The 26,005-nt window shown below is 40.0% G+C and overlaps 1 protein-coding gene across 2 annotated transcripts in view; it reads left to right on the top strand.

The window, feature by feature from the left end:
• Positions 1 to 415: 415 nt before the first annotated feature.
• KIT (KIT proto-oncogene, receptor tyrosine kinase) overlaps positions 416 to 26,005 on the top strand; it is an 83,328-nt gene continuing 57,738 nt past the window's right edge. For both annotated transcript variants that reach the window (XM_051964306.1, XM_051964307.1), the window contains exon 1: positions 416 to 609. In XM_051964306.1, the coding sequence (XP_051820266.1) occupies positions 546 to 609 (64 nt within the window). In that variant the 5' untranslated portion in view covers positions 416 to 545. The remainder of the gene's footprint in view (positions 610 to 26,005) is intronic.

Raw genomic sequence — 26,005 nt, forward strand, 5'->3', positions numbered from 1 at the left:
TGGCCTCCTTCCTCTGAGAGGGAGCACCTGGCAGGTGGAGACGCCCGCCCCACAAAAACGGCCGTCCCGATTGCCAATTAGCAGGTGGTACTGGGCAGGGCAAACGGCTCCATAAAGCTCTCGGGCTACGCAGCGCTAGTCCGGTAAACACCTCCGGCTGCCGGAGCACATCCCAGGAACTGTGAAGGGCAGATTGGCAGGGAACAGAGAGGCGTCTGCTCGTTACCTCCTCCGGGATCTGGAGCTTGCACGTCTAAGGAGGGGGATCTGAGCGGGGGGGCTCGCCGGGGTGAGAACGAGCAGGGAGCCTGAGGAAGGGAGACAGGGAGAGGGAAAGAGACAGAGGGAGGGGAGGGGAGGGGAGCCGAGGAGGGGCGTGGCCGGCGCGGCAGGGGGAGGGCGCTGGGAGGAGGGGCTGCTCTCCTTTGCTATCCTCTAGTCTCCTCGCTCCCAGCTCTGGGGGCTTCGGCTTCTTTGCCGCGCTGGGTGCATTCTGGCTACAGGAGGGACGCGGGGCTGAGCTCCCACCCCGGAGCAGCTCCAAGATGAGCGGGGCCCGCGGCACCTGGGATTTTCTCTGCCTCCTGATCCTGCTGAGCCTCCACACAGGTGGGTTAGCTGCTACCTACACACCTTCTTGCCCGCTCGCATTTTCCCTGGGAATGTTCTCCACCTTGCACAGCCTTTGCTCCGGGGGAAGCGTTGGAAGGTCCTTCCAGTTCTGGTGCGCCCCCCCGGTCTCAGGGCTTTAGAGGGGGTGGGCACTCACGAGACTTTCCCTTAGGTTTTCCTAGCTTTTTACTTGCGTTTAGGACCGTGTACCTGCTCCCTTGTGCAGAAACAAAGCGTTTTGGCCGGGTGGAGCTGAGAGAGCAACTGGGAGTGAGTCTGGGAAAGAGAGGGGGCTTTGGGGATGGGCTGGGGGTGGGTGGGTGCGGGTATGCCTTCGGATTTCTTTTGTGCTGAGCTCGTGGGTGCGGAGGGCCAGGGCACGGGTCGCGAAGCCGGAGCTCTCCACGTTGGAAGGCGTTCGGCCGCAGCTTCCTTTTGTTGAAAGTTGTCCGCGGCTGGCGCGTCCGCGGACGAGCAGGTTTTGGTTGCCACGGAGAGGGAAAGTTTGCAAGCCTGGCTCTCTGCTCGTCTGCAGTCGCCTCTGGCTGCACTTGCACACCCTTTGTGCTCGGAGAGCGCGGGTGTGGAAAGAGAGGGGACGGAGCCAGACCCCTTCTGGTCCCCGCAGTCACCCCGCGAGGTGGCCGGCGTACGGCCGGACCGTCCTCCCTCTGAAATGAACAGCACGCTCGTTTTGTGTTCCACACGGGGAACCCGCGGCGTGCTGCTCTGGGGCTAGCGTTGTCCATAACTACAGCTGCTCTCTTCCAAAGGTTGCAGACTTAAAAAATCCAGGCTGACCACTTGGCCCTTGCTGGGGGCGGGGGGGGGGGGGGAATGGCTGCAATCTCACTCATCCCTCCCGCTTTCCAGGCTTCCAGGCGCGGTGGGAGGGGGCGAGGAGGGGGCTCCCGAGGCTTGCGCCCTGCCTCCCGCGCCAGAGGAGGAGGAAGGGGCTGCGCGATTTCCCCGGTGCGCTCCCTAACTTAAAGCAGCGCGCGCTCCCAGTGGAAGAAGGAGGGACCGGCGCGGGGTTCGGTGGGGACCTGCTGTTGTTAGTACTTGGCGTCTTTAAGGGTTCCCGAAAGGCGAGCTTTAGGAAAACCGAAGCACCGTGTCTGGAGCCGGTGGGATAGCGTGAGGAGGCACAAAAAGCACGTTTTTATTTATTCCTAAAGTGGGTTCTATGAAAGTTGAGTTTTAAAAGCCTCCTCACACACAGACGGGGCAGCTCTTTGGAACTCGGAGAGCCGATTGATCCACTGATGCTGCAAATATCCCATCTTCTCCCCAGTTTGTTGGCAGTCTGGGGATTAAATCATCCCTTCTCCTTAAGGATATCATTTAAAAAAAAAATCAGGGCTTTTTAAACCATATCTCCTTGACGTCCTTCTCCTGACAAAGAAGGTAATAGTTAATACATATTGACCTTGATAAAGGAGGCGTTCCTCACCTGTATTCCTCCACCTTCTGAAGACCCGGGAGTTTTACTTCCTTTCCCTTTTCGGCAATCTGAAAGACTGGGGGTGGGGGGAGAGGGGAGAGCGCGTATTTCAGTGCGTAAGGGTGAATGGAAAGCTTTGCTGCCCCCTCCAAGCTGACTGAGGTCAGGAAAGGGAATTTAGCAACCGACTATTATGGGAATGAATGAAAACACTGGAGAAGGCTGCATCGGAGTTTCCCCGGAACGTGGAAAAGCTTAGCACGCCTGCTCACACGTTTGTTTTCCTGTGGGGGAGGAGGGTCTCGCCCGGGACTCGGGGGCTCGTCCCGGACGGCCGGCACTCGGCGGTCCGGAGCCCTCGGAGAGCACGGCCGGCTCTGAGCGGAGCTTTGCTGACAGCCAGCCAAGCCCGGCCGGTGTCTATTTCGGGTCCTGGGAAGTCGATTTCCCTTCCTGCTTAAAGCTCTGCGTCTTCCAGTACGTCTTGTGGAGTGGGTTCCCTCCCCCCTTCTATCTTCTGCGCCCGAGCCCGGGACGAACGCAAGCCCTCTGATACACCTGCTGTATACACTGCCTCTTTTTTTTACCTGCTGCTCCAAACTCCCTCCTTATCTTCTGCAGCCTCTGAACCTTAAGGGGCGGGGTCTGCCTGCTCGCTGCCGGCGTTCTTTGCTCTAGGCTTTCTGGGCTCTCTCCCTGGCTCTCACCTTGTGAGATGTGTGCGAGGGCATGCAGCCTTCTCCCCGAATTAATGTCAGAAGCAGCATGAAAGTGCCAGGAGCAGTGACTCACAGGGCCTTCTTTCTGACGCCCGAGGACAGGATGCTGGGACTGCTGGAAACATGGCAGACTGGTTACCTTAACACCACTCTGGAGCCGTTTCCCTCCTATTTCCCTTAGATCCTCCGGCTGGAGTGTAAGCTTCTTGAGGTCCGGGGCTTGTTCTTGTTTTTGTAGCCCGGCTATTCCTTGTGTCGACCTGGCCTTCAAATGCCTGTTGGATTTATGTATTTAAATGAAAGTCTACCTATAAAGTAGAAAGTCCTAAGACTTCATTTTGCCTGAGTGCATCATTTTGTATTTGTTTTATAAGTATGAAAATTGTTTCATAATTCCCATCTAAACTGGAGGAGACAATAGGAAATATGAAGGTACATTTCTTAGATTTTCTTTTTTCTTTGGAAATTTAAGCAAAACGACTTACTTCTTCAATGGATGAACCTGCTTTTTTGGAGCAAACCTAAGAGCCTCTCTTTTTTGAAAGAGATCCCCTGAAGGAAGGTTTTGCAATAACATTTCCTTAATGCTTTTGAATGATTTGTATCTAAAGTGGGTGTGAGGGGCCAAAGGCTTTAGCTTCAATTGTAGTCTTGATGCAGATGAAGTACTTTACAATGATAATGTAAACCTGCTAGAGAATGAATTCCTATTTTGCACTCGTATTATTACTTTTTGCATGTTCAGTCTAGGGGAGCAAGCAAAAGTTCTGAGTTCCAATCCTGTCGGTCTCTCTCCCTCAGTATAGCCCTGAGTGTTTCAGAAAATCTGGTTTATGTCCATTGGTAGAATTCAATTAGAAAGAAGCTTTTCATATTTTGAGAAACCACAAGTTATTCTATCCACTTTGCCACTTGGATAAACATGGAAGACCTGAGTTCAAATCCTCCCTTACTAGTTGTCTGATCTTTTTTCTGCCTCAGTATCTCTGTGTCTAAAGTGGATATTGTGAAGATCAAATGAAATTGCATTTTAAACACTTTACATGCTAATGATATTAATGGTATATTCCTCTCTCCTGCCCTCCCTCCCGCCCCCCCCTTCTCTCTAATGACTGCTATTTAAGGGATCTGGGCTATTTTTCTTATAATTCTCATATTTAATTCTAGAGTTTATTAAAGAGAAAAAGAAAAGCATGGTTGCTATCTGATGCTGTTTAAGAGGGGACCTTTACTAGCTTGATGAAGGTTATAAGATATGATAGATGGGAAAGGGTTAAGTGGGGGGAGATTATCTGTTGTAGCCTTCCTTCCCTGAAAGCTAATTCTCAGGAGAGCTGCCATCGTGTATTCTGTGCTTCCCGTCTAAACACCCATATACTTACAGATGTTGTTGTGAGCTATTTATTTTTTGTTCATTGCAGTTAGAAATTTCTTTCAGGATTTTGACTCATTTCCTTAAGTCTCTTCCAGTTGATTAAAGGACACAAGGAAATGAGCTCTGATATCCTGAAAAGAATTCTCACCACAGACTTACAGAACCAGATTTCAGTTGTGAAAAATGCTGCCAAGATAGTGGACAACACTTGGGCTTATTTGCTTTTTTTTTTTTTTTTTTTTTTTAAATCTTTCCAAGTATCGCTGAGAGTTCTTCAGCAATCTCCAAAGTGATTTCAATTTAGTTTTTAGGATTTATGGACTAAAAATTGACTTATTTTGTTCATAGGATAATAGATTTATATAGTTGGAAGGGGTGTCAAAGGCCATCCTGTCCATTATACAGATTGAGAAACTGAAACCTTGCCCAAGGTCAAAACAGACATTACATTGTAAAAGCTGAATTTTAATCTAGGTCCTTCTGATTCTAAATTTAGCACTCTTTTCTCCTGTTCCAAGATTTTAAATGATTAAAAAAATCAGATTTTAAAGGAAGAAGAGCTATTTTATAATGCAGATCCATTTCAAATGTTGTCAGATGGTTTAAAAATATAACTCTGGTTTAAATGATTTTAATGGCTAACACCAGAAATCTTGGCAGAGGAATGGGAGAGAGGCTGGAAGTGGAAAGGAGTCTTGAAAGGTGAAACCATCTTGATAAGTAAGTGGAGTTGGCAAGTAGATGATTTTCTTCAAACTTTTTTCATGAGTAATATGTTATATATTTAAAAAGTATTTGGATTTAGAGCTGGAATCAGACCTTAGAGGTAATTGGAGTCAGTCTTTTCATTTTTGTAAGTAAGCTAATACCCAAGGTAACTTTAACTAAGAATCACATAGGAAAGATGGCAAATCTGAGATTGTCAAATAAGACACTATTTCTAGCTTGCACAGAAAAAGAGGATTTGAAGGAAATCCAAGGTTCTGAGTCTTAACTCTTCTTCGCTTCTTTTATGATCTTGGGCAAGTCACTTAATGACTTTGTATTATATTTGCAAACTGAGGGAACCCATACCAAGTTGATTCAAAATTCCATCTGGAAGACTCTTAATTCTATGATCTTAAGTGACCCTTGGCCAATCACTTTCCATGACTCGGTTTCTTCAACTGTAAAAGGTTGAGCCAGATGACTTCCAATTTCCCTTTCAGCTCTGTCTATAATGGTCAGATTTCTTTTTGTTCATGCTACAGTAGGCATTCAGAGGTAGTGCAATGGGTAGTGCACCAAACTTGGACTCAAGAAGATCTGAATTCAAATGTGGCTTCAGACACTTATTAGCTGGGTGACCCTAGGTAAGTGACTTGATTAACCCTATTTGCCTCAGTTCCCGGTCTATCAAATGTAAACATGCTGGAAAAGGAAATGACAAATCATTTTAGTATCTTTGCCAAAAAACAAACAGGAAAAAAACAACCCAAAGACAAGCCCATAGGGTCATTAAGAGTCGTATGCATTGAACAATTAGGCACTCAAATTGTAGATTTGATAGTTTCAACATAGTCTAAATTTTGAGAGAACTGAAGTAAAAATCTCTGAATTAAAAGTAAAGATATGTGGAACTCCCATTTGTCGTGATCAGATTTTGGTGAACTGAGTGAAATTGTCTCCCATTTCTGTGTCTGATATTTGACACACAGTAGGCAGTCAGTGGGGAGCGATGGGAAACGTGGGACACGGGGTGGATGGGTAGCGGACCTGATGTATTTCCAAGCCTTTTGCTGCTATTGTCGGGTCTCCTAATCAGGTTTCACAGTTTGGGAATTAACTGATAGTAACTGCCAACTGTCAGTAACTGCCCTGCCAACCCTCAAGGATGTTGAGAAATGAAGAATAAAAGTATAGAATTTGAGTGGAAAGGGGACTCGGAGACATCAAATCCAAAATCCCTTTGGTGAAATAATTTGTTCAAGTTCAATTTTAGTTGTAGAGCTAGATGAAGTCGGACCACACTTGACTTCCAATCTAGAAAGGGAGGATGGGGAAAGGCGAATGGAGACAAGTTGATTCTGGGGCCAGAGAGAAAGGAAAAGGGAAAGGTGCTTTTCTACTTAATTGGATGAGACATTAGTGATGCAGGTTTATTAATAGAAATAGGGGAGCCAGGCTGGCTGGTCTGAGTGGCCTCCAAGGCCCCTCCATTTGAGGGGCTGAATTTGAGGTGATGGAGCAAACATCCAAATGGCAAGGGAGACTTGAGGCAGATCCTCCCCTTCTTTCCAGTCCTAATTGCCACCACTCTGGTTTGGGGGCTCACATCGCTTCGCACTGAATTATTGTCGTTGGGCTTTACGGACTCCCATACAAACACCAAAATAAATTACCAAAACAATATTCCTAAAGCACAGGTCTACTTTTAGCATCACTCCTGTATTCAGTGACTCACTATTGCCTCTAGGCTCCAATACAAGCTCCCTTCTCTTTAGCATTGAAAGCTTGTTATAACCTGGCTCCCACCTACCTACCTTTCTCAGGCTTATTGCTCCCCTTCCTTCATATACTGTGGTAAAGCTTTCTTGCTGAGAACCTACAATTTCTTGCCTTTGCCCAGTCTGTTTTTCCCAAATCTGTAATACTTTAGAATTCTCTTAGTTTTTTGAAAAGTTGTAGCTCAAAGCACCCTCTTATTCACCTAAGCCGCTAGCACCCCCCTGGCCAAATTACGTTGTATTTACTTTGTTTCCATTTTTTGTATACACAAAGATGTATATGTATATGTTGTATATGTTGTCTCCTCCAACAAGAATGGAAAGTTCTTGAGGGCAGGGAATCTACCTTTTGGTAGGCCCAGCACAGCGCCTGGGAAGTGGAGAGATGCATAGTAAATAAATAAAGGCTTACTGATTTATCGAAGTTTTTATTTGGGGAGAAGTATATGCCATATAAATAACCTTAAGTACACTGGACACAGGCTCTGTCTTTATTGGGAGCACATGAGTAAAAGATCTGGGGAACATGACTGGCCACAAGCCTAACGAAAAGTTAGGGTAATAAACTACAGAGATGGATTTGAAAAAAAAAATCCCTCATTTTATATGAAGAACAAGCAGGATCAGATTTAGTCAATCAACAAGCACCTGATGTGGGCCGGATGCAGTTCTAGGGAGCAAGAGCAGCTGTCTGAGTCTGAGGACGGGTTCACACTTAGTGCCTTTAGATTTTCCCAGCAAAGGTGGAGAATGGGGTTGGAGGAGGTAGGAAGGTTAGAAAAACCTGCGGGGTGGGCCTGATGGCAGTGGTCTAAATGGTCAGTCCCTGATAGCAGAGAGAAGGAAAGCTGTTTCCTGTAACTGCAATACTGTGTGATTGGGGCTGACTCAGAGAGAAATGGGGATGGCAGAATGGAGTTTAGAGGGGAAAAAGGCTGTTTGGCTCATGGTGAGGTGGTGGTTGGGTAGGAATATCCAGAGAGAAATAGGAATATCCAAATGAAAGATAACTCATCTTTTCATAGAGGCCTGAAGCTGTGGAATTGAATGAATAAATGAGCCCTGGGAGAAGAATGGAGGGGGAGGAAGGAAAAGGATAGTCTGGAGGATACTATTAAGGGCTGGAAAAAAGAACAGAGACTTATACCATGCATAAAAAGTAATAAGACTTTCTGTTCTTTGCATTAGTCAGTCCCTTCCCTCCCTTTTTTTATGGGACTTCTTTATTCCCCTCAAAAATTTAATTTTTTCTCAATTATATGTTAAATTTTTAAACTTCTTCTTTTTTTTTTTTTTAAAGTCCATAACTAGGCAGATAAGTGTGGCAGTGGATAGCAGAGCCCAGCCCAGAAGTCAGAGGGATCTGAGTTCAAATCCAGCCTCAGACATTTAATACTTCCTAGCTATGTGAGCCTGGCAAGTCAACTTTACCCCAATTACCTCAAGAAAAAAACTGATTACTAAATTCTATCCTTTTATCTCTCTCCTCCTCCTCGAAAAGGCAAACAATTTGATGTAGGTTATACATGTGAAGTCATGCACAACATTTCCATATGATCCACATTGCAAAAGAAAACAGACAAAAAATAAGAATAAGAGATTTTTTTAAAAGTATGCTTCAATATGCATTCAAGCTCCATCAGTACTTTCTCTGGAGGTGGATGGCATTTTTTATCATACATCTTTTGGATTTGTCTTGGATTATTGTATTGCCCAGAATGGCAAAGTCATTATTCACAGTTGATCCTTGAACAATCTTGCTGTTATTGTGTATACTGCCCTCCTCACTTCACTTTGCTCAGCTCATGAGTTTTTCCAGGTTCTTCTGAAAGCATTTTTCTGATTTTTTTCTTCTCTAGTTTATACATGTGCATTTGTGTAAAACATATTTCCATGTTAGTCACAGTTGTGAAAGAAGAAACGGATCGAAAGAAAAACACTAACAAATAGGATAAGTGGAAAAATTATGCTCTGAGCTACATTCAAAGTCTCTCAGTTCTTTCTCTGGGTAAGGATTGCTTATCATTATAGAGAATAGTGTTCCATCATGGTCATATTCTGTTTGGGTTCCAAGTGAAATGGATATCTTGGGAAGTGGAACAGAACCAAAAAGACAATGGAAGAAGGAAAATATTGAGATGGTACAGAAGGAAGATCACTGGATTGGGAATCTAAAGTTTGAGGTATAAATTCAGGCTTTGCCACTTAACCTACTTTGGTGAGCTTGGATTTCTTTTCCCCTCTAACATGAGACTATAATACTAAGTCTAGGGCCCTTAACTAGAGGTTTTTAGGTGGACTTCAGGAGGAAAACAATGGGAAAGTTTAGGAGGAAGTTACATCTTTATTTTTACTAACTTTTAACTGAAATTTAGCATTCAAAAAATATTCTGAGAAGAGGCTGGCCAGGTTTCCAAGAAAGTCCATGACTTTAAAAAAGTTAAGAACTTGATATTAGATGATCTTTAAAGTTCGTTCCAATCCTAGATTCTATTATCTTACTTAGGTTTTTAGAGTCTGGAAATGAAAAAGTTGGGATTGAGGTGATGGGAATGAGTTTCACGTTTAAGACATGTGTAGCTAGCTGGGAAGACAGAAGAACATTCAAACTTAGGGGAGAACAGTGCCATTATGGGTTGGAAAATTGTACATCTCTTTAGGCCTTTATTGGAATCATTTGAGTCGGGAGTCGGGAGGCCAAAACCAGGTGGAATGGGTTACATGGTTCCTTCCTCAAATGTTCATCTCGATTAGTCCTCAAATAATTTCCAAACTATTTGGAAGCAACAGCAATTTTTCTTTTTCCTCTTATCCTAATCATAAATGATTTGTGGGAGATTCTCATAAATGTTGAGCTACTCCCTTTAGCAATAGAGGCAGACCATAGGGATGATGGGGATCTTTTGAGGGTCCTGTAATCACAAATGAGATACATCTCTGGAAGAGAACTCAGAAGTTCCATTTCTTCCCCTCTATCTGGATGAGAAGGGGTCAATTGTCCTGATTTTACAGATTGAGAAATTGGAAGCTCAGACATCCAGGGGACCCAAGGGTATATCTATATTAGGTGCTAGAAAGGGGACAAAGAAAGGCCCGAGGGATAGATTAATCGCTTTCAATTGCAATGTGGTGATAATGTATGGGAAGGATTCTAGTCTTGAGAGTAAGAGGACCTGGCTTTGGGAGCTGGGAGTTGTTGGGCAATTCACACAAGCACTCATTCTTAGCTTCCTCATTTGTAAAATAAGGGTAATCATTCTTGCATGCCTTTCAGGGGTGTTCTGAGGAAAGGGCCTTAATTACCTTAATGCCATTAAACTTTAATCACATATAAATGTGAATTGATATTATTCAAGAAAAGAAATTTGGGTTTGTATATAACTACAGGACTTGGGGTAATTGCCCCTTTCTTACCTCTTTCTTCCCATACCCATTAATGGTTTATTGTTTGCTCTATGCCACCAATTCATCTTTTCTTTAACAATTCTTATGTATCCAAACTCCAGGATACCATACAAAAGCAAAACATAAACCTGATCACTTACCCTATAAAAATAAACACAAAATTTAAACAAATGTCAGCAGTAATTAGGGGGATTCTGAGGCAAAAGGGGTAAATACCTTGGCTGGCTTTGTTAATTTAACTCCTAGTAGCCAGTCCCTTGGGTTTTACTGGCTTATGTCAATGGGGAGACACCAGGGGCTCACCCTCCCCATGGGCAGGACTTGCTGAGCCCAGGGGTCTGACCCCTGTGTCTGGGCAGAAAGGGGCCAGCCCAGCATTGCCATTCCCTCTGATTGGGGATGTTACCCCATTTGTGTGCAACAGAATCAGCAACCCTGTCCCGAGAATGCACAGAAAACTCGCTTCTCAGTTCAGGTTCATCCTTGGGTCTTTGCCTGGTCATTTGGACACAATAACTCTTTGGATACTTTCCCCTTCTGGAGATCTCTGACCTCTGTCTGCCCATCAGTTCACACTTGACCTCCACAGCCCCACTCCAAAGCCTTGGCCCTTGGAGGCTATGGCCACTGTTGTATAAACCATTCTGGAGAGACTTTCTAGGACAGGATTGGGAAAGTCCTGGCTAGTCACTCACCGGGACCCTGCAGGAACCATTTAGCTCCCTCTGTTTCAGCATTCAAATAAGAGAATCGTGGTTTTTCCCTCCAGTGTTCTGGAGATCAAATGAGATACTAGACAAAGTGCTTTTGCAAAACTCTGAAAGCTTTATGTAAACGTTAGCTGTTGTTACAGCCTCCATCTGCTCAGCTCCTAGGTTGGTCACTGCTAAGTTAATAAACCCTGAAGTGGCTACAGTGTGCCAGACACTGTGCTAAGTGATAAGATTGTATACAAAAAGCAAAAGACAAGTCCCCACTGACTATAGGAGCCCATAAGCCAGTAAAACCCAAGGGACTGGCTAATAGGAGTTAAATGAACAAATAATTACTAGCTGTGCATAGCACAGGGTATCGCTTAAGGGCTGTGAGAAATATAAACAAGTGACTGATACATAAATGCATAGAAAGTTAAAAGAACAAAGGGGAAATTGAGCAAGGTTAGAAAACCTGTGTGGGTTGTAACATCTTATGTGATTGGAGTCCCAGTATCACTCTTGAGCATGGGTGGGGGATTGGACTAGATGAAAATCTCTAAGGTAATTTAAAATCTCGAAATTCTGATTAAAATACAGTGACAACTTATTATAAAAGATGTCACAAGGAGGTATATTTCTTCAGTAGCTAAAGGATTTGTGGAGTAATAGGGTGCTGGACTTGGAATTCAAATAAGCCTTTTCTTTTGACTTCAGGCTCTGCTGCTTACCAGTTGTGTGATCTTGGATAAATATCTTTCTTTCTGAACTTCTGTTTCCTCCTTTATAACATTGGGGATCTACCACTATCACAACCCCCCCCCCCCATGTGCTTCTCTCACATAAAAACATCAGTGTGAACAATACAGGACTGTAAAAAATGTGACCTTTTATTAATAGCCTATATTGTGCGGGGAACTGGGGGATGTACATGAGCCCTGTTTTCGAGGAATTTATAAGCTCATGGGATTGCTAAAATTTGTATACAGGTAAATATACTAAAATTGAGAGTGTGTGTGGGAGGAATACAAAGAGGTAGGAATTCAGCTAAAAGGAGAACCCAGTGGAGCTGGGATGGGAGTTGGGAGCCAGAAGCAATGGGCCAAAGTTGCAGAGTTAAAAAAAAAAAAAAAAGTAATTTTGTTTTGTTTTTGGGCAAGTTTTTATCAAGTGCCTGATATGCATAGTGTACGGTGTTCAGGGGATGGAAAGTTACATGGTCCCTCCCCTCAGAGAGCTTATGATCTCGGAGGGGAAGAGATTTTTACCACTAAAGAGCTATATAACACAAGTTAAGACTGTAGATGAGAAGGAAAGATGAAATAAAGTAGTTAGAAGGCATTCAAAGAGAAAGATCTTAGTTATGGGGGGGACTAAGAAGACCTCAGTGGAAGCAAAGAGACCCAGTTGAGCTCTACAAAGAAGAAAAGTATAATATACAGAATGCATTTTCATCGTTAAGAGTTATCCCATGGTGGAATGGGCTGCTTGGGCGGGAGAGGTTTATTGGCTTTTCTTCCTCTATGGAGATTTCCAAGCAGAGACTGGCCAGGTACTGGCCTCTGTGTTACAGAGGGGATTCTTAACTTTGTTGAAGGTTGGAAGAGATCAATTCTTCTCAATCTAGGATCCCATAGACCTAGATGGGGGGTGTGGAGAAAATCCTGCAGGAGTAGAGGTCTTTGTATTTGGATGGGAAGATGTTTCATCTTTCTTTTAGCTTAATTGGTTTCCTTTGTAATCTTAGTAGTTCATATATGTAAAAACATTATCTTGAGAAGGGTTTATTAGAATTCATCTAACTATTTAAAAGGATCCATGATGCAAAAAAAGCTTAAGAATCCTGGACTAGGCTGTCCTTGAAAACCCTTCTGTCTTTGACATGCTGTGACTTTTTTGTTTATTTACTTTTGATATTGTGACTTTTAGGAAGTTAGGGAAGACTTCTTGGGGAGGGGCTAGACTGAGGTGTAGGGTTAGTATTGGATATTAGAGGAAAGGGAGCACATCAGTAAATCATGAGGGACAGAATGAGGAGGGGACTATGTTTTAGGTGAAGGGGAACAGTGTGAACTAAGGTCTAGAAGTGGCAAAAATGGGGCTGATATTGTGTAGGGAATGGAAATTAGTTGTTACATAATGAATCATGAAGAATTAGGAAAGTAGGGGCTGGAATAATGAAGTAAAAATCTAATGGAAGAGATGTAACTGGAACTTAAACCTGAATTTGGATATAGGAGAGAGAAGTGAGTGTGGGGCAGAGAAGACATGGAATAGAGAGATGAATGAACTTTTTCTTGGACTTAGCGGAAAATAATGACTGGGATCAAGTTAGTTGTATTAGAGACTTGTAGGGAATCAATTATGAGTAGTGGGGAGACAGATCCTAGAGAACCCTGGTTTAAAAAAATTTGCTTTAATGTTAAATATCATTCCTTTCTGAATGTATTCTAGTCCAATCTACAAGCATTTACTCTTTATAACAAAGACTGTAGTTTAAAAAATGGAGGGGGAAAAATTGGTAAAATCGGCCTTCAGCCACATCTGATAGTATATCCAATATCACATCCCCATAGTCTACTGCTTATGGATTAAGGGAACAAGGTACATTTTCTCAACTCTTAGGTACCAAACTTGTATAATTTCACAGAATTACATAGTTCTTTCCATTTACATTGTTATCATGAATCCTGGTTTCTGTTTGATTCACTGTATCAGTTTATATACATCTTCCCATGCTTCTCTTGAGTTTTTATTATATGTTAATTATTCTGTGTGGTATGAGATTTTTTTTTTATTAAACCCCTTTAATTTCCTCACATTCATGTAGCACAGCTTGGCCATTCTGAAGTTGATGGGGGCTACCTACTTTGAATCCAATTTCTACTATCATAGAAATATTGCTACAAATATTTTTTGTACAAAAAGAAATTTTTTTCCCTATATTTAACCTTGGTTTTCTAAGCCTAGGGAATAGGACCTCTGGATCAAAAGATAAAGACATTTTGGATTCGTCGAAAAGCATAATTTCAAATTGTTTTTCAAAATACTTGGATTGTCCATAGTTCCATGATTATTTTACGTATTATTCTGTATATTGTATGCAATTTCTCGCACCCCCTCTGACACTGACCATCCCTATCTTATCTCTTAATTTGCTGAATTCAAGGTGAAACCTTAGAGAAGTCTTGATTTGCATTTTGTGTATTATGAAGTGGTTTAGATGCCCTTTTTTCATACTTGTTAACATTTCATTTTAAAAAATATTTGTTCATGTGCTGTGGCCCCTTAAATTCACTGGGAGTTAGCTTTTAGTCTTAGATTTTTGTGTTAATTCCCTACATATTTTTGGGTAGAGTTCTTGTTAGATATTTTATTCAAATAATTTTTCCCAGTCCACAGGTCCGTTTGCTGTATTAAATGCATTGACTTTGTGGTAAAACTTTCCAATTTCATGTAATTACAATGATCTCTTTTATTACGTGTGATCTCCTCTTAGCCCTGGTTGATAGATGGGGAGATCTTTCTAGATTTCAGCAGATCTTCTCAAGAAGAGAGTTACATCCCCAAAAGTTTGTTTGTTCTTGGATTTATGAGTTATTTGAGAACCTTTATTGCTCAGTCCCATAGTAACTGCAGTTAAAAACAACAAACTTCTCTGTCTTGAGACTTATAGAAATGGGTTTGAGTCAGGTAACTGATCAAAAAAATAACCTAAGCTCCTTAACTTTTTACATGTTATATATGTGTATTGTTGGGTATACTACGTCCTTTAATGGAATCTGTGGTTTAACATTTCCTCGCCTCTCAGGGATCTCTTTATTATCCATGAGTATACTTAATAAATGGCTCTTGAATGAATGATATTTATTCATCTGAATTATTCATGACTCTTGAAAAAATTGTTTAAGTAGTTTTATGATAAACAATGTAAACATCAGCATCAACTTAGAAATATATATTACAAAACTTCTTCATGACCTTAGGCTATTTTAACGTTATAACAGTTTATATATCAATATATAAACGTACATATATATTGTATTATAGTAGCTATATTAAGAATATAATACTTAGGGTTCTTTTAAACTTTGCCTCACAGCTGTCTGTTCTTCATATATGTCATTCTCTGTCAGTTGAATTAACATTATTTTTGATCTTAGCCTAGCTTCCCACCAGTCACCAGTCCACTCCTATGGGTACATCAGCTGACATGGCCCTGGAAGCTTGCAGACTCATTTTAATGCCATTCTGGGTAGAGTATAATTAAAAAGGAAGGGAAATTGGGCTTTGAAGTACATGAATTTTTTCTCTACAGAACAGCTAATGATTTTTAAAAATTCCCTTTTGGATCATTCACGTTACTATTCAGTGGTTTGCTAGCATTGATAGTTGGCAATGTCTTTAGTATCTTGAATGAGCGTTTCATTCATCTACTCACTGGTGATTTGGATCCGCTGTTGGAGCTGTGCTGACCTTGATTCTTCTCTCAGTGGATCAATTTTTACAGTCTTAAGCAAAATGATAACCCAGTTAGCATGCTCCATCACGAAAAGAGATTTTTATTTTTTTAATTTAATTTTTTTCAATGAATAAAAATCTCATCCCTCCTCCCTCTTCTCACAAAAGGAAAAAAAAATCCTTTGTAACCAATATTCATTTTCAAGCAAAATTCAACGACATATTTTGCCTCCTTCTGCACCTCGTATCTTATTTTTCTTTTGGGGTGGAGGTAACATTTTCTCATTGTTTCTCTAAAATTCAGACTCTTATTGCATAAAGTTGTTTGTAAAAAGGAATTGTTCAAAATGTGTTTGCCTTAAATCATTGTTTCAAAACCTTGATCATGCTTCAAGTAGCTGGATTCTGACGTACAAGTTTGTTGCAGTGATGTAGCTGCCTGAAATCTTTTCTCTTTCTGAAAGGTAGAATTTGATTTAATTCAATAAGCATCTATTAAATGCCTCCTGTCTATGGGCCAGGCCATCTGTTAAGTATTGAGGATACAAATGAGGATAGTTCCTGCTCTCAAAGAGTTTACGATCTAATGGGGTGAAAAAGCAGACAAGAAGCTGGGGTGTGGCGGGTAAGGGGTGGGACGTCAAGGTGTCCAGTAGGAGAGCATCCTGTTCCATGGAGTTGAGACCAAGAATGGCTGCAGGTGTAGATGGAGTGAGCTACAGAGAATCACTCCCAAGGGGGTTAAGGATGAGACTGGGGGACTTTTCCCACAAAAAAATCTTGAGCAATTAAAGTAATAACCAGAAAAATAAGTATCTGCCTAAGATCTTCAGAGAATGGGGAGGAAAGAATGAAAACTGATAGTGCTCTTTTAGCCACTGAGCACCTACCCTTCTGTGGATGACTAATGGGGGATCCTGACTCAGAAGAAGGAAGGAGACAATGGCACCAGAGGGCAAAGTGAAACTTCATTCTGTGGTGAAGTGATACCCGCATCAGGTTTGTGTACCAGTGTCCCCAGGGAGGGGGTGGGCAGAATTCTCAGAGTCGAATCTAAATTCATTTGCTTTACTTTCTAAAAAGATCAGGCTTTCCTGAACTTGAAGGGTGGAGAAGTGGGGGTGACAGTGAGCAAAAGATGGGGTTCCTGCTTTGGAGAAGGCTGATGATGAGTGGTCAGGTAAGACATACTGTACCTGGAACTATCTCACTGTGTATAAATTATCAATAAGATAAATTGGAAATTATTGGCTGAGGGGAAGACACTTGGGAAGGGCTTTCTCTAGAAAGTGGAAACTTATTTGGGAGTTGAAAGAAGTCAATAAGAAAAAATGTGGAGTGAGGGTGCATGGGGAACAGTTATTGAAAATGTCCCAGACCAAGAGATAGGGAGTTTCTTGTTTGAGAAGCAGCAAGGAAGCTAATGTCACTACATGGAAGACTGGAAACTTGGTGAATGGAGGCAGATTATTAAGGGCTTTGAACACCAAACAGGATTTTACAATTGATCCTAGAGGTGATTGATCATTCTTCCAAAAGTACTTGCTTGTCTTTAGGGTATTGTTATTACAAAAATTACATTTTTGATTCTGCTCACTTCATTTTGTATCAGTTGATACATATCTTCTAGCTTTCTCTGAAACCATTCCCTTCATTCTCATAGCATCCATCATACTCATATGCCATAATTGATTTAGCCATTCTCTAATTGATAAGCATCCCTCAAACCATATACCATTAATGATTGCTCCATTTGCACACTTATCACTGAAGTTTTTTGCCCCAACTCCTTCATATAAAAGTTGGAGTTGACTTGTATTCACTAATGATGATAATAGGAACTGAAACTCAAGGAATCTGGGTAAAATATGCCAGGTTTAGGACAACAATAAGTTATTGGTTATCTGATTATCATATCAAAATCATATGTTTATATATTTACACACAAGTATACTTAAAACACTACAGATCCCAGCTTTAGAACTCTAACACACTCTCACTCTCTCTCTCTCTCTCTCTCTCTATATATATATATATGTATATATCTTTGTAACATTTATGAGCTAATAAAGAATGATTTAATATATGTGTATTTACACACGTATATACATACACACAACATATATATACACATATATATCATCATCATCATACACACACACACATACATATATATATATATATATATATATATAATATATATATATATTATATATATATATATATATATATATATATATATATATATATGAATATGAGGCAAAGAAAAGGTAGGACATCCTTGGGGTCCCAGAGCTGAGCTCTCTGGATAGATCCCAGACTAGCCCTCTCTACTAGCTTGAAAACTTGGTCATTGATAGCAGGTTTTATACCAAGAAGCAATTAAAGAAGAAATGATAGGAAATTGAAAATGATAAAGTGTTAAAACAGGCAGGGAAAACAGCCTGCCAGCCCCTGCTTAGACACAGCTCTTTAAACTGCCTGTTATTAGCTATTTAAGCTTGTTATAATCATCTGTCACCTTTTCTGGAGCCCCGTTGGCTCTGGGATAAAATGCATTCTCCTTTGATATTTAAAGGCCTTTACAGACTTGCCCCTGGATTTCTAGGACAGTTATTATTATCCCTCAAAAAGAGTTGCTTTCTTACCTGGAATGCTTTTGTCACCTCCATTTTTTTGGGGAGGGGAACCTCATTAAAAACATACATGTGTGGTTCAATACTTTTAAATCCAGGAAATATAATTATCTTTAACAGAACTTCTAGGCTGTGTTGTTCAAGAGAACTTTCTATGTATTTTGTACATCTCTTGTCTCATCTGTGAACGTATTAGATGCCCAGTGCAAAACGATAATCCTTTTGAGGGCAGGGATGTTTGTAGCCACAGTGTCTGGTGCATGAGAGGTGGGGAGGAGGGGTTGGTGGGAAAGTGTCTGGAAGTCCTGAGTATGAATTCTGACCCCAGATATTACCATCTATATAACCTTGGGTCCCAGTTTCCTTAATTTTGGAACGGACATGATAATGGTGCCTATTTCCTAAGTTCATAATAAAAAATGATTTTTTCAAGTCTCAAAAGTTATTACTGTCATTATTATTGAGAAATTATTGATCGGTCCAGACACCAGAAAAGATATTTGGAATTAGTCGTCTCTAAGGGGATTTCAAAATGACTGTGCTGCTGTGGGATCGTTCTAGAGTAATGTTTCTTAAGTTCTGTTAAAGATAATGATATTTCCTGGATTTAAAAGTATTGAACCACACATGTATGTTTTTAATATTGCCTAACGAGGATAATATCATTACTCAATTAGGTGCTTTTTTTCCTCCTTTGGCTTTTGTCAGGGAGAAAAAATTTGCATATCTCTAATTATAGTCATTTGATAAAAATACTGCCAGGGCTTGACATAATATTAATTCAGATTTCCAAAAATACTAAATTTCCTTCCTCAATTGAGTCTCCTCCAACTGGTCATTGATTTAAATTACATAGTAAAAGGCTACAATTTTGGAATGGGCCCTTCCCCCCCCTCCTAGGAATGCCCATTATTCTAAAGCCATACAATGAAAAAAGCAAAGCTTTCTTGAGGAATAGATTGGAAACATTTTTTATCTGTGAAAATAGAGGGCGATAATAGAGTTCTTACGGAAATGACTTATTTTTGTTTTCTACAAAGAGATTGAGAAGAAACAATTTCCCAACCATGCCGATCATTAACGATTTTTTTTTTAAATGGAAGCAGGTTTATAATGTGTTGGGTTTTTTATTTTATTTTGAGTGATTGTCACCAAAGAAAAATTTAAGAGAAAAGCGAAAACCTATTAAGCAAATTGACCAGCAAGGGTTCTGATAAATGCAGAAACAAATTTGAATAAGCTAATCTTGCCCATTAGTGTGCTTTTAAACCAATTTAATTGTTTTGATTCAATTTTCTATTTTGTTTATTTAGATGGAGAATGGCTACAAAATGAATTGTGGGAGATTTATTATCTGACTAGCAGTTTAGAAATCTAGTTAAAAAAAAACAAACAAACAAGATATAAGACTAGTCTCTTAAGAAATGAAAAGGTTGCTATTGTGGTTAGTGTTTAAAACACTTGCCAGTGTAGCTAATTTGGTGTTTTGTATGATAAAGGTGTATTTCCTGAGTGTTTCTTCTAAGAAGCTTTAATAGAGTTCTAGGAGATGGGATATATATCTAACCAGATTTTGTTCAGATATGCTTGAAGTTTCATTTGTAATCTAGTGTCACTGCTAGAATCACTGTAGCTATGGCTGGTGAACGCTGCAAAATTTTACACTTTAGAAAGCCTGGGGAATTGAGAAGTCTGTGCCCATGTGAGTGGTTGCCAGAGTTTGTCAGGGAGACCCAGTGTTAGGCCAAATTCTAGGTGTAAAAGCCAGGCAGATTTGCTCACTAAAGAAAATCTGTTTTTGCAGGTTTGCATTAACTTCCAAGATAGAGAACCCTGGCAAAGTTTGTACTTCATTCTTGGCTTTCTCTCATTAGGGTTTCATTAAGTAGATGTCTGACTCTTGTAGGCAAGGGGACATTGGTCGGTGGGAGGCCTAGAATATTGGGCTCATTGGACGATAGATTGGCAGGTGGAATGGACCTTAGAGAGGTCATGGAATCCATTTGACAAGTGATTTTTTTTTCAGAAATTTTAAGTGAATTATCCAAAGTCACACAGAAAGCAAATACTGCAATCAGATTTGGAACTTGGGTCCTCTTGATTCTAAATCATATTCTGTTAGGTGATATGATTTTGCTGTACTTGTATTTTTAATTATTTAAAAAAAACAAACTCAGGTTTTGAGTAAATACCTAATACTCTTGAGGTCTGACTAGGTGCACTTCACAATAATTCAGTAAGACATTTAGCTCTCTTGTGGCCTTTGGAGTGACAACGCTAAGAGAACATAAGGCTTTTTTGTTTGTTTGTTTTCTTACCTGAATTTTACTACCTTTGATCATTAGAAAATGTGTTAATTTAGAAAATTCCAAAAAAAATTATAGTCTCTATCCCTATATTGTAAGAGAATAATTTCAAATAGCAAATGGGAAAATGATATTTTTGAGTATGATTGACAGGATCACAAATATGTTTTTTTTTCTTTTTTTTTGTTATTTATTCTTGTTCTACTCCCAGATCATTGCTTCATATTTGGGGGAAAAAAGAGAAAATCCAAAAACCCTTTCCCCTTAAGCCTTTGGATAAATATAATTGCCTCATATCTGTTGAATAAACAGCTGAAATGCTTAATAACAAAACCTCTGGCTAGATTAATTTAAGACTGGCTATATCCAATGCTGGTCCCCAAGTCTGCTGTGGCCAGTTTTTCTTGTTACTCGATTCTATCATCCACTTCCTCTTTGCTTTCATCTTTTTGCTGTGGCTTCAAGGTCTTTAGATTTCATTTCTGGTTTTTCTTTAACAAAGAAGGCATCACACAGACATATTGAGAATAGAGCTGCTTGTATTTGGAATTGCATTTTAAACAGATTCTATAGGGCATAAAAAGGGAGAGTACAGTAGAATATTGAACATACCCATTCTATTCTACAATTTTTATTTTTATTTTTAAGGTTTAATTGATACCCTTTGTCTTTACATCACAATCACTTCAGAGTGCTGTCTTTGGAGATAGCTAGAAGATCTGGACTTGGCTTCCCATCTGGGTAACCTTTGTTCCTGCCTTTACTCAGCCATCTTGACTGTCTCCCACCTGGTTAACATTTAGTAATCACTTAACCACTTGGGCTTCAGTTCCCTAACTCTGTAAAATATGGGGAAGTTGGATTGGATGGCCTCAAGTGTGCCTTTTTTTTTCCTTTCTCTTCTTCCTCAGCAAATATTAAATGATGGGAATACAAAATAGCAGGATCATTCCTCTCCTTCAACAATTTATAGTCTGCTTGCATGTACTAGGGGCAGAAATGATACAACATATACCCAAGAATGGAAATACAAAGTACATACAAAGTGATTTCAGGAGAGAGGGATTACTTAAAACTGAGGGAAAGGAAAGGAGCAGAGAAAGAAGTTGACTTTCTAAAGGAAGCTAGATATCCTTGTTTTCAATAATTTTATTAATTTCTTTTCAAATGAATATTCATCTTGTCTATCTTATTACCTACTTTTCCTATCCTTACTGAGCCAAAGAGAAAGCAAGAAAAACAAAGATAAGTAAATTTTCATTTCAAAAATAATCCCTATTCTTGACTTTGAATCTATTACCTCCCTTTTAGGAAATGGGTAACATGTTTAATCTTTAGTCTACTAGAGCTGTGATTGAGTATTGTGTTCAGAATTCTTAAGTCTTTGAAAGTTATATTTGTCTTTATAATAATTATTACTGTGGAAATCATTCTCCTAGTTCTTCTTAGTTCACTTTGCATCATTCAGTTTACAGAAATCTTACAAGATTTCTTGAAATCATCCCTTTCGACATTTTGTACAGTTCAATAATATTCTATCACATTCTTATACAATAACTTATGTAGTCTTTTCCCAGTTGATGAACATTTCCTCAATTTTAAATTCTTTACTGTTACAAAAAATCAGCTATTGCTATAGAGAATTTAAACTTTGTTCTCTGAAGTATAGACTTAGCGACACAGCAAGATAATTGCATAAATGTTTACAAATGTTGGATTTAACATATATTTTAACATATATAACTTATTGGATTGCCATTTAGGGGAAGAAGGGGAAAATATGGAACATAAGGCTATGCAAGGATCCATGTGGAAAAATTCATGTTTTGAAAATAAAGCTTTAATAAAACAAAGAAACTTAGCAATATTACTGCATCAAAAGGCACAAATTAATAGTTTTTTAGTATAAAATGCTTTAAGAATGGGCAGACTAGTTCACAATTATACCAATAGTACATTAATATACCTGTTTTCCCACAGCCCTTCATAGCATGTCATTTTCCTTTATTCCTCAACTTTGCATATCTAATGATTGAGATAATTGTTTTGGATCGCTCTACAGAATTTTGATTTCTTCCTCTGAAAAGTATTTACATCCTTTAACCATTTATCAGCTGAAGAATAGCTGTCATTTGTACAGATTTGAATTGGAACCTTATTTATTTGAGAAATGAGGCCTTTATTAGAGAAACTTTTGGCAAAGATTTTTTTTTCTTCTGTTTATCTGCTGACCTTTTAACTTGAGCTGCATTGTTTTTGTTAGTGCAAAGCTTAAATTGTACGCATTCAGCATTTCATTTAACATTTCATTCAGCATTTCTATTTAATCATGAACTCTTTCCTTATCTATAGCTATAACAGGTAATTTCCTTGTTTATTTCATTTCATATGTACTCATTTGGAGCTTATCTTGGGATATATCATAAAGGTATTGGTCTATACCTCCAGCACAGGTGAAAAGAATACATTCTAGAAATGCTGGGAGAGGATAGGAGAATGATGGTCAATGGCCAGAAGCAGAGGCAGGAAATGGGATGGCGAGGGATGGCTAGTTTGGATCGAAAAATATACAAAATAAAATTGCCAAGGGAGGTGGAGGCAAGGGTCTTACAGAGGGGCTTCCAGTGTCCTCTGAGGATTTATGCTAGGGGCAAAAATGCTGAAGTAGTTTGCCATTTCCTTCAACCCCCCATTTTACAGATGAGGAAACAGAGGCAGACAAAGTGCATTGTTCAGGTCTCAGTATCTAAGGCTATAACTGAACTAAAGGTGACTCCAGTGTGCATCTACCCCTGCCGTAGTGTACTGGACAAAGGTAGCAGTGTTTTATTTTGAATTCACTGATTTCCTCAAGGAGGAGCAGCTCTTCTGGGAGGGCTTGCTAAGACCTTTTCAGGCTGCCCATCCATCCACTTTTGGCGTCAATTCTCCCCGGTGGCTCCAAGAAACTGGGGGATGCTCAACACTATCCCGTTGCCCGGGAAATGGTCTTGGTGTGGAGGGTTAACTGACAGGGTAATTGACCACCTTGTTGATGATTCTTGGACAATGTCTATATAACCCTGTGGAGTCTCCCCCTGGGAATGGGTGGATGACAAGAATTTGTTTTAATGGCCCCAAGGTGGCTGAAGCAGGCGTTGTGAAGTCTATAGAACGAGGTCATCGGCTGCATTCTGAATTCTCCACCAGTCAACTGGACTGTTGTCTTGCCGCAGGATTTTGTTGATGACTGGAAGAGAGAATGGGGCGAATGACTTTGTACAACTAACTTTCCTCGTTTAAATCCAATTTACTTCCAAGTTAAAACATCATCTTGGAATATCATCGCTCTCTTTCCATAACAAAGGACAAACAACCGCGAGCTAGCATTTATATAACTCGTTCCAGTTTGTAAAGCACTTTATATATGTTAATTCATTGGTCCTGTTGCCTGGAACCAGCTGTGATGCAGAGTGTGGGAGTTAGAAATGCCTTCTCCAACCATTAGCTATTCCTCCAGCCAGTTGGCAGCTGATGTCTTGCTTGCTTAAAGTTGGCACGTGGCGAGATTTTCAGCGGTACGTTGGCTAGCTATCACCAGTATACCCCTTCCATGTTCTTGTGACAGTTGGTGTCTCCTGCCATCTGAGACTGTGCCATGAGAATGTATGGAAGGGATCGGGGATCTTTAGCCAGAAGAAGCTAAGCCTTGGGGGAAGATGGAATAGTGTTTTTGAGTACTTGAAACACTGTCATGGAAGAGGGATTCGATTTGTTTAGCTTAATGTAGATGGGCAAAGGAAACTAGGCACAGTGGGTGGAAATTGCAAAGGAGAAGATTTAGACTTGATTCAAGAAGAAAAATGTATATCTAAAGAGATCCCCAAATGCAGCGGTTCTCAAACCTTTGTTCTCAGTATCTACATGTTGTTAAAAAACTATCGAGGATCTGTTCAAAGAGTTTTTGTTCACATGGGTTATATTTATAGCTAATTGCTACATTAGAAATAAAAAATAATTTTGAATTTGTAGACCCTCTGAAAGGGTTTCAGAGGCCCCAACACTTCTTTGGACTCACTTTGAGGACCACTGCCCAAATGGAAGGAGATGCTTGGGGTGCTGAGTTTTCCCTCATTGAAGGATTTTCAAGTAAAGGTTGACGACTTGTCTTATTGTATTGGAGTTTATTTTTTGAGTATGGTTTGCATTAGATGGTCCCCTCTGAGTCTGAAATTCAAGACGCCCCTTGGCTACCTTGCTCTTGACTCTTCCATCTCCCCCCAACTCATATAAATTGTTATTGTTACCATCACCATTTGGGGGCCCATGAAATTTGGCAAGGAAGTAAATGTGAAAGTAAATTGTGAACTGAAGGAGAGCAAAGGGAGCCATCCAAAGCCAATATAAGGAATCAGCCTGTTTAGCCATGTAGTATTTTGAACCTCTTTCTCCAAATTCAGTGATAGCACTGTGTCACCTCTAAAACACGAATCAGCCACTTGGTATTGAAAGCGACTTCTATCCAGTGGCAATTCCTTGTTTTGGATATCATATCCAAACAAGATCTGGAAGGGAATAGTGAGCTCTTGTCAGCATTTATGCACGGCAATCATTTTATGGATGAAGGAAGGTCCAGAAAGGTGAAATGACCATAGGTCAAGGTCACATAAGTATGACACAGCCCACTGTCAGCTTGCTTTCTATAGCTGACCTCCCTCTAACCCAGACTGTCATCAAGCTTTCCTCACAGGTGAAGAAGCAGAGACAAAATTTGGTCTTTCAGATTAGGATCATTGAACAAATTTCGCTAAGTTTTGCATGGTGTTAGATAAAGTTGCTCTTAGCAAGGCCGTGTCTATTTGACACTTATTATTCTCAAAAAAATTTTTGGATACTTAATAGTATTTTATTTTTTCCTAATTACATGTAAAGGTTAGTTTTCAACATTCATTTTTGTAAGATTTTATACATTTTTTCTCCACCCCTTCTTTCCCCCGCACTCCTTCTCAGGACAGCAAACAAATCTGATAGAGCACACATGGGTTCTCAAAATACATTTTCATGTTAGTCATGTTGTGAAAGAAGAAATGGAACAAAAGGGAAAAGTCACAAGAAAGAAAAACTAACATAAAATGTGGAAGTCATCTTCTTGGATCTACATTCAAATGCCATAGTTCTTTCTTTAGATGTGGTCAGCATTTTCTATCACCGAGTCTTGAAATTTCTTTGGATCACTGTACTGCTGAGAAGAACCGAGTATCAAAAATGGTTGGTTATTAGCACAGCTGTGTACAATGTTCTCCTGATTCTGCTCATTTCATCTAGCATCAATTCTAAGTCTTTGTAGTTTTTTCTAAAATTTACCTTTATCATTTCTCACAAGCACATACTATTCCGCTACCTTCAGTCACCATAACTTGTCCAGCCATTCCCCAATGAATGGTTATTCTCCTCAATTTCCAGTTCTTTGCCACCATAAAAAGAACTGCTATAGATAATTTTTTGGTGAGTCCTTTTTTATGATCTTGGGGTTACAGATTTTTAGTGCCCTTTGGGCATGGTTCTAAATTATTCTCCATAATGATTGGATCAGTTCACAACTCCAACAGTGGATTAGTATTCCAATTTTCCCACATCTGCAATATTTTATCATTTTCCTTAACAGTAATTTTTTTGAGAGAGGCATATTTTAGCCAGTTAAGAACAAAACTAACTAGAAGATAATACTACTGGTCCCTAAAGAATATAACAGCTAGCTATTAAGTTAAAAAAAAATCAATCATATTTAAAACTGTCAATGGAAGAATAACCTACTAGTGTTCAAGATTGGATTACTTGCCTTCTAGAGGAGAGAGCAGAGGAAAGGGAGGGAAAAATTCAAATATAAGAT

The sequence above is a fragment of the Antechinus flavipes genome, chromosome 6 (genome assembly GCF_016432865.1).
Source record: "Antechinus flavipes isolate AdamAnt ecotype Samford, QLD, Australia chromosome 6, AdamAnt_v2, whole genome shotgun sequence".
NCBI classification, from domain to species: domain Eukaryota; kingdom Metazoa; phylum Chordata; class Mammalia; order Dasyuromorphia; family Dasyuridae; genus Antechinus; species Antechinus flavipes.